Source organism: Otolemur garnettii, unplaced genomic scaffold (genome assembly GCF_000181295.1).
Source record: "Otolemur garnettii isolate 467f Iridium unplaced genomic scaffold, OtoGar3 scaffold00012, whole genome shotgun sequence".
Classification (NCBI taxonomy): domain Eukaryota; kingdom Metazoa; phylum Chordata; class Mammalia; order Primates; family Galagidae; genus Otolemur; species Otolemur garnettii.
The window spans coordinates 6,972,149-6,986,439 of NW_003852407.1; the positions used below are offsets into that span (position 1 = coordinate 6,972,149).

Here is a 14,291-nt window from a genome sequence, read left to right on the forward strand (position 1 = left end):
AAAAGTCATGCCACATAGGCTGTATATGTGAAGATAGTAGTAGATTTAGACCCAGCTACGTCAGTAATTATGTGAAATGTGAAGGATTCAGGTAGTCACATTGGATGAAACAAGCAAAAAAAAGACAACTTGATAGGAAAAAAACAGGCAAGAGCCTTGAAACAACATCCTATAAAAGAAAATATCCAAATGACCAATGAAAATATCCAAAAGACCAATAACCAAGAGAATGTGCCCAACCTTGTTAGTAATCACACCTATTTTATGTAGATATGGTAAGTATCAAATGAGATAATAACATCTAAAATTTTAGCAGCAGCCTAGGAAGTCAGCAAGTTCAAGAAAAAAAGAAAAGTCAGCAAGCAGTGCTGGAGAAGCCATCCACGTGTGATTGTACCAGGCAGGTGGAATGATAGCTGACCAGGGAAAGGGGGAGAGGAGCCTAGAGAGATCTTAAGCAGTGGGGGTGATAGGATCAGATCTGGTTTTTAGGAAAACATTTGTTGTCCGTGTTGATGATGAACAGGAGGGGTAGAAACTGTTCTGTCAGGAGGGTCACTGTACTGTTCCTGTGAGCCATAATTGAAAGATACATTTGCTATTCAGTTGGAATTCAAAGAAAAGGCCTTTATTACCAAGAATATACTTATAGAAATAAGTACAAAAATAAGTATTCATACATGCAGACTGTTATTATCTCTCTCAGTTTTTTTTTTTTTTAATCTTTGCCTGATAAGTAGTTCTGGTATGGTCATGTTAAATGAGGGTTTATTTAACCCTCTGTAAGTAGATAAATTTGTTTTGATGGGTGTGATGAGTATGATCTCTTTGAACGTTTTATCATTCCTGTTGATATAATACTGAACCCTTATGGCATGAAAACCACAGTTCTGTTCCATTAAAAAGCAAAAACAAAAAAAAAACGTACAGGGAGCTAGAATAGTTGGCAAAAGTTAGGCCCATTAGAAACATCCTTTCTGCTTTGGAATGTAAGGAAGGAATGTACCTCGGTGACCTTCTGCTTGTTTGCATTTCTCTTATAAAATGAGTTTGCTTTTTCTTGCATTTTATTCTCTTCTTACCTCTATTTTTTTTTTTTTTGAAAGACTAGTCTGTTCATTTTTCTTATTTAAAAAACAAAGAAATAAAAGAGCTGCTGTTAGGAACCTTTGAAATGGTCTTTCCTTTTGTTTATGTTTAGTTTTAAGTAATAATCTTTATTCTGGGATGTTGACAGCAATGGCAATGATGGAGTGGGGATACTGTTGCTACTTGGTTTACCAAATGACTGTTAAGATCCCTGAATTTGGTTTTCCAGGAGCAAAGCTCAGGAAACAAAGACTAATTAGGCATGACGTGATAAATGAGTTACTTTCACACCAATTTGAGATCTTTGTATTAAGGTGTAGCAATTCCTGCTTTTGCTCTTACAAAGTACTTCTGTGCCAGCCACGTTCTGTCTGTAAAAGCCAGATACCATCCAGAGTCCTCCTTCCGGTCCCTTGTAATCAGCCTGCAGTCTGCCTGGGGAGCAGCTGTTGTTTGCTGCTACTGTTGAACTACTGTTGTTGTCTTGATCACTTTCCTAGTTACTGTTCTAGCAGCCATTCTCAAGTGTACGTCTATGTTCCCTTCAGACATGGACAGCCAAGCCCGCCACATGGCCCTCAGCAGCCTCTTTACGGAAGTCCTCATGATGCTGAACAATGCAACTGTGCCCACGGCAGAGTTCCTCCGAGGCAGCATCCGGACCTGGATTGACCAAAAAGTACATGGGCTAGTGGTACTGCCCCTTTTAACCGCAGCCTGCCAGAGCCTGGCTTCTGTCCGCCACATGGCCGAGACTGCAGAAGCCTGCATCACTGCCTACTTCAAAGAAAGTAAGAGGACACTGATGTTACCTTACGCTCCTATTATATTCATCTTTTCCAGGCAAGATTAAAGCTTTTTCATCAGGAGATCTTTCCAGACTCTGACCAATGAGGGATTGTACTATTATGATTTCTATTCTGTAAATGTTTTGTATGTTTTAGAATAAATAAATGTATACACATACGCACACACATACATATCTTTTTCATTAAGGTCACAGTTAGCATGAGAACCTATGATCTATGTCTGTTGGTAAAATCGCAGTTCAAGGGAGAAAAGCTCTAACTCATTTTACACTGGTTTGGGTGTATCAGACCAACTTGTAATACACAAATCATATCATATCATAGGCCACGTCATAGTTCTCAAAGAAAATATTGTCAACCAGGATTTATATAATAATGATTGACTAGGTTCATTTCCCCTGATGTCCTGATACACATTAGAATGCACAGTGGGAGAGAAAGGATATTGGAGCCAGGATCTGGGAAGTGCCCATAACCTGCCATCTGTTCTGTCCTTACAACTCATGAACTATCCATGTCCGCCGCTGGGGGAGGTGCTGTGCACGTCACCAGGCCACCACGTTCTCACTCCCTTGAAGGGTGGAGAACCATTAGGGTACCACTCTCATTCCAAATGCATTTGTTTTACTTAATCTTAAATGGTTTCTGTTAAGATACGGGTCAAACTAAGCTTTGGTAAATAAAAATACTTATGATAGATTGATAGCATTTTCCCATAGAAAAGCCTAAGTGTTTATACATACTTAAAAATGGTATTACAATTAAAATTCTCAAATGACTGGAACAGGCAGTATCTACATGATATTTTAATAATATGATAAGAAAAGTGATCTATAAACATTCACCCTGAACTCTGATTTCCTAAACTCCTCTTGTGGCTAGCTTGAGATAGTCTAGCACAAGGACTTTCCTGTCAAAGTACTGAGGGGCATTTCACTTGTGTGGCCTCTGGGGCCAATGTGAGAAATGTTGTTTTGGCATAAAGCTTAAAGTAAAAAGATTCATTAGACTTGTTAAGCAATCCGATTCTTGCTTATATCTTGATGTCTCTTCTTGGTGGTCTGTTCTCAGGCTCCCTCAATCAAAATTTAGGATGGGGCCCCATTCTGGTGTCCCTTCAAGTTCCTGAGCTCACCATAGAAGAATTTCTGCAGGAGTGCCTAGCTCTCGGCAGTTACCTGACTCTTTATGTCTACCTGCTGCAGTGTTTAAACAGTGAGCAAACTCTGAGGAATGAAATGAAAGTGCTGCTCATCTTAAGCAAGTGGTTGGAACAGGTGTATCCAAGGTATGTCGGCCCCCTGGCTGTTAAATCCAGCTTGTATTTGGTTAACTTGGAATTTAGAGTTCACATGTGTATTTAAGTACACAGAAATAAGTGATGCACAATAAACAAGGCTATGAGGTACAGTGACACTTGTTTTGGAAAGTTTTTTACTTCAGCGGGCTAATTTTCTGAGCCAGTTTTTTATTTCCTAAAAGTGGCATTTTCAGCACTGAACTTCAGCTTCCTTACCAGCTAAGTAGAGGTAATAATATCTAACTTTAAGGGTTGTTATAAGGATTAAGTGAAAGAAAAGAAAGCCCATGCACACTGTCTGGCATATCTTAAGTGCTAAATAAAAGATAGTTGTTACAGTTCCATTACTTCATTTATATTATCACGCATTAGCCTATGCTTTTAAAGGACTAAATGTCTAGGCGGCACCTGTGGCTCAAAGGAGTAGGGCATCGGCCCCATATACCGGAGGTGGCGGGTTCAAATTTGGCCCTGGCCAAAAACTGCAAAAAAAAGAAAAAAAAATACTAAATGTCTATTATACCTAAAACTCAAATGCACACTTTCATTTAAATGAGAGTAGGAAAAAAGTCCACTTCTAATTTCATTTTCCTTGGTGCCACCATGGAAAATAATTTTGCTTCTTCCCCAGCTCTGTGCAGGAAGAAGCAAAGTTATTTCTGTGGTGGCACCAAGTCTTGCAGCTGTCCCTGATCCAGACAGAGCAGAATGACTCGTTCCTGACGGAATCTGTCATCCGAATTCTGCTCATGCTTCAGAGCAGGCAGAACCTTGTGGCAGAGGAGAGGCTCAGCTCCGGGATCCTGGGGGCAATTGGGCTGGGCCGGAAGTCGCCCTTGTCTAACAGGTAAGATAGCAGTTCCCACCGCTGGTCTAAATGGGCCTCCGATGACTGTACCTGCATACAGATTGTGATACTTCACTAGGTTTCTTGACTTAGGATCTATGTTTTCCAGAAAGATTAATGGGAAAAAAAGTCAGAACCTGATTATATCTTTTCATTCTAAAAAACGTGTTTGTTTTTTCTTACCTTTAAAGAAAACCTACACATTCCAACAGTATTTTTTTAGTAGTATCTCTTGTGTTTTGACTCCACAACCTGACTGCACAACTGATTTCTTTTTGGTTTTGAGCCAGAGATGATACGTGAAGTTAGGTTCAAATACCCCAGTCAGCTGCTTTATAGCAAGCAATTGATGAGTTTAGGGAAACCTGGAACTTGTGAGGGACTTAGTCTGATGAACTTTTTTTTTTTTTTTTCATTTTTTAAGATAAGAGTCTCCCTTTGTTACCCAGGGTAGAGTGCTGTGGCATCATAGCTCACAGCAACCTGGAACTCTTGGCCTCAAGCAATCCTCTTGCCTCAGCCTCCTGTAGCTGGGATTTGGGGGGAGCCCACCACAATGCCCAACTAGTTTTTCTATTTTTAGTAGAGATGGGGTCTCACTATTGCTCATGCTGTTCTTGAACTCCTGAACTCAGATGATCTATGTGCCTTGGCTTCCCCAAGTGCTAGGATTATAGGTGTGAGCCACCACGCCCGGCCTGGTGACTCGTTAAGTCCTCAAGATGGGTTGAGGTAAAAAGGATAAGTAGTAAGGAACAAATCTAGGTTTTTGTTGCTAAAAATTCTAAGGCATGAAAGAATTTTATCTTACAATACTTCTTTATATCATGGTTTTCATCTCAAGCCTTTGTCATGTTGAAGAGAGTTTGAATACCACACTGATGTCAGCATTCTTGAGGAATAACCCATCATGTTGTTGTAACTTTGTGAACCACTCCAAACCAGTTATATTTCCGTGTTTTTGATGGAATTTAGGAGGCCTGTGTGATTTTGTTTCACTTAAATTTGCCTTGTGTATCTTTTGCTTGAATCAAGTGCTTATTTTTTTTTTTAATTGGGTAAAATACATGACGTCACTTAAAACTTTCCAATGCCACCACTTTAATAAATACAATTTAATAACATTTAGTACATCATAGTATTATTGCAGCCATCACCATACTCTAATTTCAGAACATTTTTGTCACCTCAAAAGGAAACCCTATACCCATTCAGCAGTCACCTCCATTGCCTTAAACCCCTAGTCTCTGGCGGCCACTGAGTGACATTGTAAGTTTATGTATTTAATACCACTTTGGACATTTCATATAAATGGAATCATCATTGTAGCCTCTGGTGTCTGATTTAATTCATTTAACATAAAGTTCACCATGTTGTAGCATGTGTAAAGAACTTCTTCTCTGCCAGGCACAATGGCTCACGCCTGTAATCCCAGCACTCTGGGAGGCCAAGGCAGGTGGATTGCCTGAGCTCATAGGTCAGCCTGAGCCAAAACAAGACCCCATCTCTCAAATAGCTGGACACTGTGTAGGCTCCTGTAGTCCCACCTACTTGGGAGGCTGAGGCAAGAGAATCACTTAAGCCCAAGAGTCTGAAGTTGCTGTGAGCTGTGCTGTGATGCCATGGCACTCTACCAAGGGTGACAAAGTAAGACTCTGTCTCAAAAAACAACTTTATTCCTTTTTATGGCTGAATAATCTTCCATTTTATACCACATTTTATCTATTCATCAGCTTATTTGGATTTTTGAATATCTGTGTACAGTTTTTGTGAGACCGTCTGTTTTTACTTTGGGGGGTATATACCCAGGAGTGGAATTGCTAGGTCACATGGTAGCTCTGTATTTCACTTACTAAGCAACTGCCAAACTGTTTTCCAAAACATTTACATTCCCACCAGTGATGTATGAGGATTCTGTTTATTTCACTTTGCCGGCACTTCCATTCTCCAATCTGAATTGTATATACATTGTTTGAGGGGCAGTAATAGAAGGGAAGAATAAAGCTACTTCTTGATCATATTTAAGATTATTTTGAAGAGGCTAACCACACAGAAGATTTGGAAATCTGTTTATCTTGTTTTCTAATAGAAAATATGGTGTTTATTTTAAAACACTTGAACATGTTACGTATGTCCTCTGACCTCTCCCTGATACCTAAGGTTCCGTGTGGTTGCCCGAGGCATGGCCGCCTTCCTTTCAGTTCAGGTTCCTGCAGAAGACCAGATCCGTTTGAAGCCTGGCTCTGAATTACATCTTACCCCCAAAGCTCAGCAGGTCAGTATTTAAAGTGGAAGTTAGTGGTTCTGTAGCACATCTTCTTCAAAAGGTGGGGAAGTGGTAGCTCTAGCCTGGACACACCATGACATGATGCTCTGCAGTGATGCGTGTTCCCATGAGCGCACCCTGCTTAATGGAAAATGGTTGTATGTGCCCTCCTCATATTATAGACCAATCTTTGAAAGCACTTGGCTGAGAGCACTGTTACTGTCCTTGTGGAATAAGTAAGACCCTGGGCAAGCCTGTCTAAGGCTGTGAATATGCTCTGACCTGCCACATGCTGGGCTGGGCCTGGGGCTGGTACAGGAGGCATGGCCACATTTGAGATGGTGGAAAGTTAACCAAGCTTTAAATGGGAACTGAGAAACTGGATCCTGTTTTGTGAGTCTAAAGCTTGATCACTGCTATTGGCTGATGCTGAAATAATCTAAAATGGACAGAACAGTAGCTGTGAGAAATTCCAATTTGTTCTAAAAACATGGAAGATCACGTGGCGGTGGTCCCATTCCTATACCCTATAAACAAGCTGGCCAGTACAGTACAGGTGTGCAGTACAAGATGAGGGCCAGCATTCTTGAGTGCTTCCTATGTGGCAGGCACTGTTCTTAGTTTTAACTCACTTAATATTAATGAGCTCAAGTTTTACTCATTTAATCCTCATAACAACCGTATAGCACAGGAACTGTTATTATCCTGCTTTTAAGGATGAGGAAACAGACAGAGAGAGGCTAAGTAATTTGTCCCAGTAAGAAAGCTAGTACGTGTTGGGGCTGGTACACGCCAGCCAGTCAGGCTCCAGACTCTTCTACTCATCACTCTGCCCAACTATGTCTGTAATCAGTAGGTGCTTAGACCCCTTAGCTCCTCCGATGGTGCAGCTTTATCAGTCTAAGCCAGCCACATTCAGTGTGAGATCGTGATTATTAAGGGAAAGGATCAGATGGTAGAACTGGCAGGTTCTTTCCAGGGATCTTGGCTTATAAAATACATGATAACTTGTCACCCATTGTTCACCAACTGCTGTTTGAATCCCCTGTTGTCTTATGTGAAATAGCACAAGTGGGCAGATGAGTCTTCAAGGGTAGCTAGCTGTAAAGTCCGTGAGATGCATTGCAGGATATATTGGAAAGCTCTTAACTCTTTTATGGCCACTGGTACTTCGAGCGTCAGTACTTTGCTTTATCTGGGGCGTGGGTCACCCAGGCCTTGCCTCTCTTTGTCTGTATTCCTTCAGACTTAAACTGATGTCTCCATAGGATTTTTAGACTTGAAAAAAGTCATCTTTTCATAAAATGATTAATCTTAGGCAAACATCAAAGTAGACCATTTGGGTGGCTACATTTAAAAAGGGAGAGGAGAGAACTAGAAGGAAGATAGAAGGAGACTGGTTCATGGGGATGCCTGTCTCCTCTCATTCCTGTTCTTAGATTAAACCCTGTTCACACAGCTCTTAGTTTTATAGCAAAATCTCTTTAGTTGTTTATTTCCAACCCTAGGACTTCAGCTACAGCCCACTTGATAATTTATTTCTAAGCTACCAATCCTCAAAAAAAAAATTCTTCTTTAAAGAAGCAAAAAGAAAGAAAAGTCTCCCTTTTCATTTTCTGAACCAAGCAAACTTCATCTTTTTTTTTTTTTTTTTTTGCAGTTTTTGGCTGGGCCCCGGGCTTGAACCCGTCACACTCGGTGTATGGTGCTGGCACCCTACTCCTTGAGCCACAGGTGCCGCCCCAAACTTCATCCTTTAATATATATTCTCTAGCATGGTGGCTCTGCTAACTGGGACGGGAAGGGAGAGGTAGCTTCATGGGGGTGGGGGTTCCCCCTTGAGGAAGGGCATGTAGTCAAGACCCTGGGGGTGTGGGAGCTTATGCAATTGGAAACCAGAACACTACCCCCAAGAACCACTGTTCTTTTTGTTTTCTCCATATACAGTCTCTTTCCCTTCTTTCTCCTATTAAGGAATGAAAATTAAAATTATGGAGTCAAGAATGTGTTTTTTTCTTCCTCTGAAGAGAGAGGCATGGGAGCTTTTTCTCCCATTGATTCTGTGCTGTTTTCTCAGACAGAATTGGGAGGAACTTAATCTGTATTTTATGTCTTGGTGAATTTAAGGACGGATTTACCTTCAGTGGTGCTTAGCAACTGGTTTCTTTAGAATTTCATTCAGTTAGTTTAATATGACATTACTTTGTAAACTGAGGATCAATTCAACAGCATATTAAATAGGTCTCATCATAGAGGGATGTGGCCAGTGCCTGTGATTTCCAGTGGGGCTCCAGGAAGAGAGGGAGGGAGGTGATCTGATGGGGAGGACCCCACAGGTGGGACTCTTGAGAATAGCGACAAGGCAGGGTTCAGAAGTAGGTGTGGCAGCAGAGGTGTCCAGCAGTGAGACCAGCCTGCTACATCAGTGGCTCTGTGTAAGGAAGCATTGGGAAATAGCATGGAACAGGAAGGCTGAGGGGCTTGGGTGGCTGGCTTCCTTCTGGTTGTGGTCAATCCATGTCTGCCTTTCTGAATCCTAACCTCAGTTCTGTAGACTTCCTTCCCCTTAAGCCTCATGGTTAAACCAGGTAACAATGGTAGGTTGTACTCAGCCTGTGGCAGTCAAGTTACGTGCATATGTGAAGTTAATCCTCTCGTCTTCCATGTCTTGTAGGCTCTGAGTGCTCTTGAATCCATGACATCGAGTAAGCAGTATGTTGAATACCAGGATCAGATATCACAAGCTGCCCAATTTATAAAGCATCCTGGCCATTGCCTCCAAGATGGCAAAAGCTTCCTGGCTCTTCTCGTTAACTGTCTCTATCCAGAAGTGCATTATTTGGACAACATACGATAGTAATACCGAGGCTCTTGAAAATCCCCCTTGCTGTTTATGTTTACATTTAATTTTGCTGTTGCACAAGTAACTTTGCTCAGTTTCACTGCAGAGCTCAGTTTGGCCAGCGAGTGTTGACCAAGATGTAAGTCTAGAGGCATTAGATATTCTGTGATTATGTGTGTGTTTTTTTAGCTCTTAAAACTTTATGGGGACTTTGTAGTTTTTTAATGTTCATTCACAACGAGAAACTTAACTCAGTTCCACTTGGGTACAGAGCCACTCACAGATGCCAAATGTCCCAGTCATCTCACAAGACCTCAAGATGGAGTTCTTTGTATGTCTCCCCTTCTGTCTCCTTGCTTTATTTAAATGTTAAGACTCCTGTCCAGATCTGATGACTCTGGAAGTTGTATAGAACCGTCATTTTTGAATCCTGTTTCTGTTCCTTCAAAGTAAAAAAATCAACTTTGAAAACTTCTACACTTCTTAAATGTAGAGATATACTCTAGATTTACCATATTATTTCTCTCAGAAGGGAGATAAAGTGAGTCCTATAAAATATGATCACTTTATCCTGATCGTGGTGGATAGCAGAGATGGTGACAATTCCCTTTCCATCCAGTCATGTGTTTTCATAGAGAGGGAGCTTCCTATCTGAATTGGGGATGCAAGCTGGATGGTCCTGGAGGAGCATGCTTTTTTTGCACAGGTAAATTTTGTTTGGTCCACGCAGTGGAAAGTACAGGCAGGGCCAATCCAGTCACCAGAGTCCCTGCATTCCCTCACCTTCTACCCCACCTCATTTTCATCACCTACTCAGCCCCTGTCCACATGACTGTTCTCTGTTTCTTTTTTCACTCCATACATGAACTCAAATGAAGCCCATGGACCTGCTGGAACACTTGTCTGTGGACACCAGGTCAGGCCAGAAGAACTACTGAAATTTGGCTTTTGAAAATAGCCACGTGCCTTCTGTTGTTCACAGTTCATTCATTACCAAAGCCAGTGTGTAACCTTGCCTTCTTCTGTTGCCATCTTCTTGCTCATGTTATCTCCCTTAGGAATTAACAGTTTGACTTCCCTCATCAGATTCTGAATTCTGTCACCTCGAAACGGGCTTTGTTTTTATAGCCTACATAATGTGTCTTTGTTTACAGCTTATCTAAAGCCCAAGAATATTTATCTATAAATGTCTAACAGCCACCAAGAGCTTTCGGGAGGGGGATAAGGATATAGTTAACAACCATAATCTCTTCTCAGATGTCCTTTTGGAACTCTTCCCAACCTTTGGAAGTCTGTAGGCATTCCTCCTTGTTTCAGACTTCTTTTGTTGGGTGGAACAATCCTGCCTCCCAGACACGCTTTGCAGCTCTGACAAAGTTTGGGCCCTCTGGGGTTTTACGGTCACAAAGTGTCTATCTCAGAGGGACTTGTCTCAGCTGTCCCTGTTTTTTGCTTCCCTCCATTTTCAAAATCAGTCATCTTGTTCTGTATCGAAAAGTTTAGAAGCTGTGGATGGCTTAATTGGTAACAATGATTTTATGACAGGAAATATTTTGCGTGCTGTTTTCTTTGGGGGGATTGTAATTATTGATGTCCAAGAATGTGAAATTTTTGACAGTATGTACATTTTAAAGAATTATGATTAATTAATCTGTTAATTTTTGAAAGTTTATAATATAATGTATTTGGTCTGTAAAAATTATAAAAAATAAAATCAATCTTTGGTTGTAACTGGTAAGAATCCCAATTATAGAGATATCACACTGTCTGGTAAAATATTTCAGTTGTTAAAGGTAATGTAGATTGCTGTGTCTCATAATTTATTGGCACTGTAACTTGATTGTCAGAGATGGTCAGTAAAAGTGCTTCTTTAACTCCTTCGTGCTTAAATTAATGTCAGAAGGTTGACTCAATTCATAGGTGCCTGCAAGTTCCTCTCTGGGCCGAGAGAGGCTGTGAAGACACTGAGGCAGTTCAGAACACGGCCATGCTGCTGTCGTCTCCCGGGAGGGAAGAAGCAACAGATAGGCCAGCCTGCCTATTGGCTTGAAGGGGTAATGAGCTTTTGCTTGAAAAAATTGTTGTCCTCCAGAGAGCACAGGGTTACTTGCAGAGACAGTGACAGTGCTACATGGGATTAAACAAGACCAAGGCCAGCCTCCTGGGCCAGGCAGTGTAGAGGGTGAGTGCTGCATGCTCTGACTTTGCACGACGACCAGTACTGCCATCAGGCTCAGATAAGGACGTCTGACAGGATCCTGGGAGCAGGAGGACAAAGCGTTCTGGTGACCATGCAAAGCATCTCTTGCTTCTCTATTCATCACTCGCCACCCTGCCATGCACAGATGACTCAGAGAGACATTACCTCCCTGCTTCACGTGGCTCCACCACCTGACCAGAACAGTGAAGGGCAGAACGCTGGAAGACGCTGGATGTTGAGGAAGGCAGGTCTTTACACGTGTGGCAGTGCAGCCAGGACCCAGCCAAATATATTTCCAAGGCTCCGGCACACAGGATCTCAGCTTTGAGACATGGCTTATTTCTTAATTTCACCATCAGTATGCCAGCTCAGTCATCAGATGCTTCTGCCTCCTGGAGGTTGAGCCTGAGTCTCTCAGTTCTTTGAGGTTAGGGGGCGCCTAGTCCAGGAAATGAAAACCCACAGAACAGCCTAAGCTCTCTTCAATCAAGTATCAGCCTTCTTATTCCCCCTGACGAGTCACCCGAATCATTGTGTTCATGTCATACAAGTTATGAGTGAATCTATCCTCCTTCCTTTTGAATGAAGGTAATGTGTAAGTTTTCACTTAAATTTTTTTTTTTTACATTTCCAGTTCTTTTATTCTATACTATATTGTGGCAGTGGTACTCAAAGCTTTCAGAAAGAATACCAAATCCACCAACACCTAAAGTGACAGATAACAATATATATGTACTTACATAGCTCATCAAACAAATCCTCTCTTGTAAATACACAGGTTAAGATTAAATATGATATAAACTACCTGTTTAGAAATAAGATTATTAATACCAAAGCAGATTACAACACAAATGTTACTAATTGAAGAACCAATGGTTCATTCAAATAGCATTGTATGTTCAACAGTATTTTAAAGACTTTATAACTTAAGATACAGCCAACTTTTCTTTAATAAGAGAAATGTACGAATAGTACCCTTAATTATACCCCTGCCAATGGGGCATTTTCTTAGAGAAGGGGCACGTTCCTAGCACACTACCAGATAACCACAAGGAATAAATACAATGGAAACCTCTGTGTCCATAAACACTTTACAAGTTCTTTCTTCTTGTAACCTCCGCAGTTGTTCTTCCAGTGACGGACCTGAAACCTCTTCTGTTGAAATATACTTCATATTATCCATGATTAAGTCCTTACAAAACGTAGAATTGATTTCTTTTAGACAGTTTTTGAAGATGTTGGCTGCAGCAAGTCCTTTCACTAAAATGGTATCAGTTCTCTTGCTTGTAGAGGTATCTGTGTTTTTTGTTTAATAATATCATGTTCCTGTTTATTAATTACATTGGCCTTTAAAAGATTATCCAGGATAGGAAGCCCACACGTCAACCACTGAAAGAGAGCCATTCTATTCTTCTGAATTAATGACAAGTCATCTCCCAAGCTAATCGACAGGCTCCTTGAGAACAATCACAATGATTAGTAGAATATTTAGCACTGGTGTTCATGCTCAATAAATACCTGATGCCATTTCTTCAGCTTGTCTTTCCTTTTCCTCTTCTCTTTTTTCATCTTCAACATTCACAAGAGCTGATACAATATCATTGACTGTTTTGTAGTACTCTCCAGTAGTTAGGATTTTGCTCTGAACTGTCTGTCTTACCAGCTTCTACTAAAGCCCACTTCCAAGGCAGATTCACCACAGGTGTATTCATCATGACTGCATCTTCTGAAGCAATTTCCCCAGATCCAAAATGAACAATTGGTGGATCAGCATTTTCATCTCCAGGAGTATCTGAAGTTGACAATACCTGTTCAAGAAGATGAGGATATCGACCTTGAATCTCATCAACAAACCCTTGCCCTTTCATGCGTATGAAGAACTCACACCTTGTAACCACTTGGCATGTTCTACCCATGGATCATCTCCAAATTCCCAATACCTCAAGCCACCATCACAACAAAAGCATTTGACATCATCATTGCGACACAAAATTACACTCCACAGAATTCAAACTATATCCCTTTATAAAGCTGCAGTGTCTCCATAATGGGATTTATTACTGCAATGGGGACAAAATAGGAAGGAAAAAGACTCTTCAGGGCTGTAAACCACGGCGCTGGCACATCCAGCGTGGAAGCTGCACGGCTGCCTGGAAACCGCCTCAAAGCTGGGGACTCGCCACCGCAGGAGAGGCGGCGGGCACGGCTGTCTCAGCTCTGGTATTCTTCACTTAAACTTTTTAGGAGGTGAAGTCTCACTCCATCACCCAGCCTGGAGTGCAGTGTAGTCTCCGGTCTCCTGGCCTCAAGCAGTCCTCCCAGCTCAGCCTCTTGAGTACATGGTACTACAAGTGTGAGCCACCATATCTGGCCTTCATTGGGTTTTTATTCCTGAAATTAATGTATTCTAGGGCAGGAAGCAAATGTTCTCGAATCATAGACTTAAAAGGATCATTAAAGCTCATCTACTCCCACTGCTCATTCAGCACTGAGTCTTCCAGCCTCTTCTCTGCCGTGCCCGGTGCCTGGCAGTTCAGCCCCTCCTGGGCAAGTCCAGGCTGCCTTGGTGGCTCTGTCTGTAGTTCTACTTTATGTTGAGCCCAGATACCTCCTGGTAGTATTGCCTGTTGCTTGTGGGCCTGCCTGGAGCCGTCCAGGCAGGGGCCACTCTTGCCTCGTCTCCAGAGACCTTCAGGCATTGTCAGTCAACATCTCTGGCATCCTCCACTCCTCAGTACTCTCGCAGACCAAATGCCTTTGTCTTTAGTTATTCCCTCCCACCATGGTGTCTATGCCCAGGTTCAGCCATGTTGCCCTAAAAGGACTGCCCAGAATGAGCGGGCCACTCTTCCTTGAATTTTATGGCCCTGTTGCCTCCCTTGCCTCATCCCAGCCCTTGCCCTGGACAAAGGTCGTACTAGTGTGCTCTAAGCAGCAT

General features: G+C 41.8%; 1 protein-coding gene and 1 pseudogene across 1 annotated transcript in view; one reads left to right on the forward strand and one right to left on the reverse strand.

Moving 5' to 3' along the window:
• EPG5 (ectopic P-granules autophagy protein 5 homolog) overlaps nt 1-11,395 on the forward strand; it is a 120,251-nt gene extending 108,856 nt beyond the window's left edge. Inside the window, exons 40-44 of the mRNA XM_012802003.2 lie at nt 1,638-1,880; nt 2,970-3,186; nt 3,830-4,045; nt 6,206-6,320; nt 8,986-11,395. Of these exons, the coding sequence (XP_012657457.1) occupies nt 1,638-1,880; nt 2,970-3,186; nt 3,830-4,045; nt 6,206-6,320; nt 8,986-9,168 (974 nt within the window). The 3' untranslated portion in view covers nt 9,169-11,395. The remainder of the gene's footprint in view (nt 1-1,637; nt 1,881-2,969; nt 3,187-3,829; nt 4,046-6,205; nt 6,321-8,985) is intronic.
• On the reverse strand, nt 11,395-13,355 carry LOC100945331 (annotated as a pseudogene).
• Between the last annotated feature and the right edge of the window lie 936 nt (nt 13,356-14,291).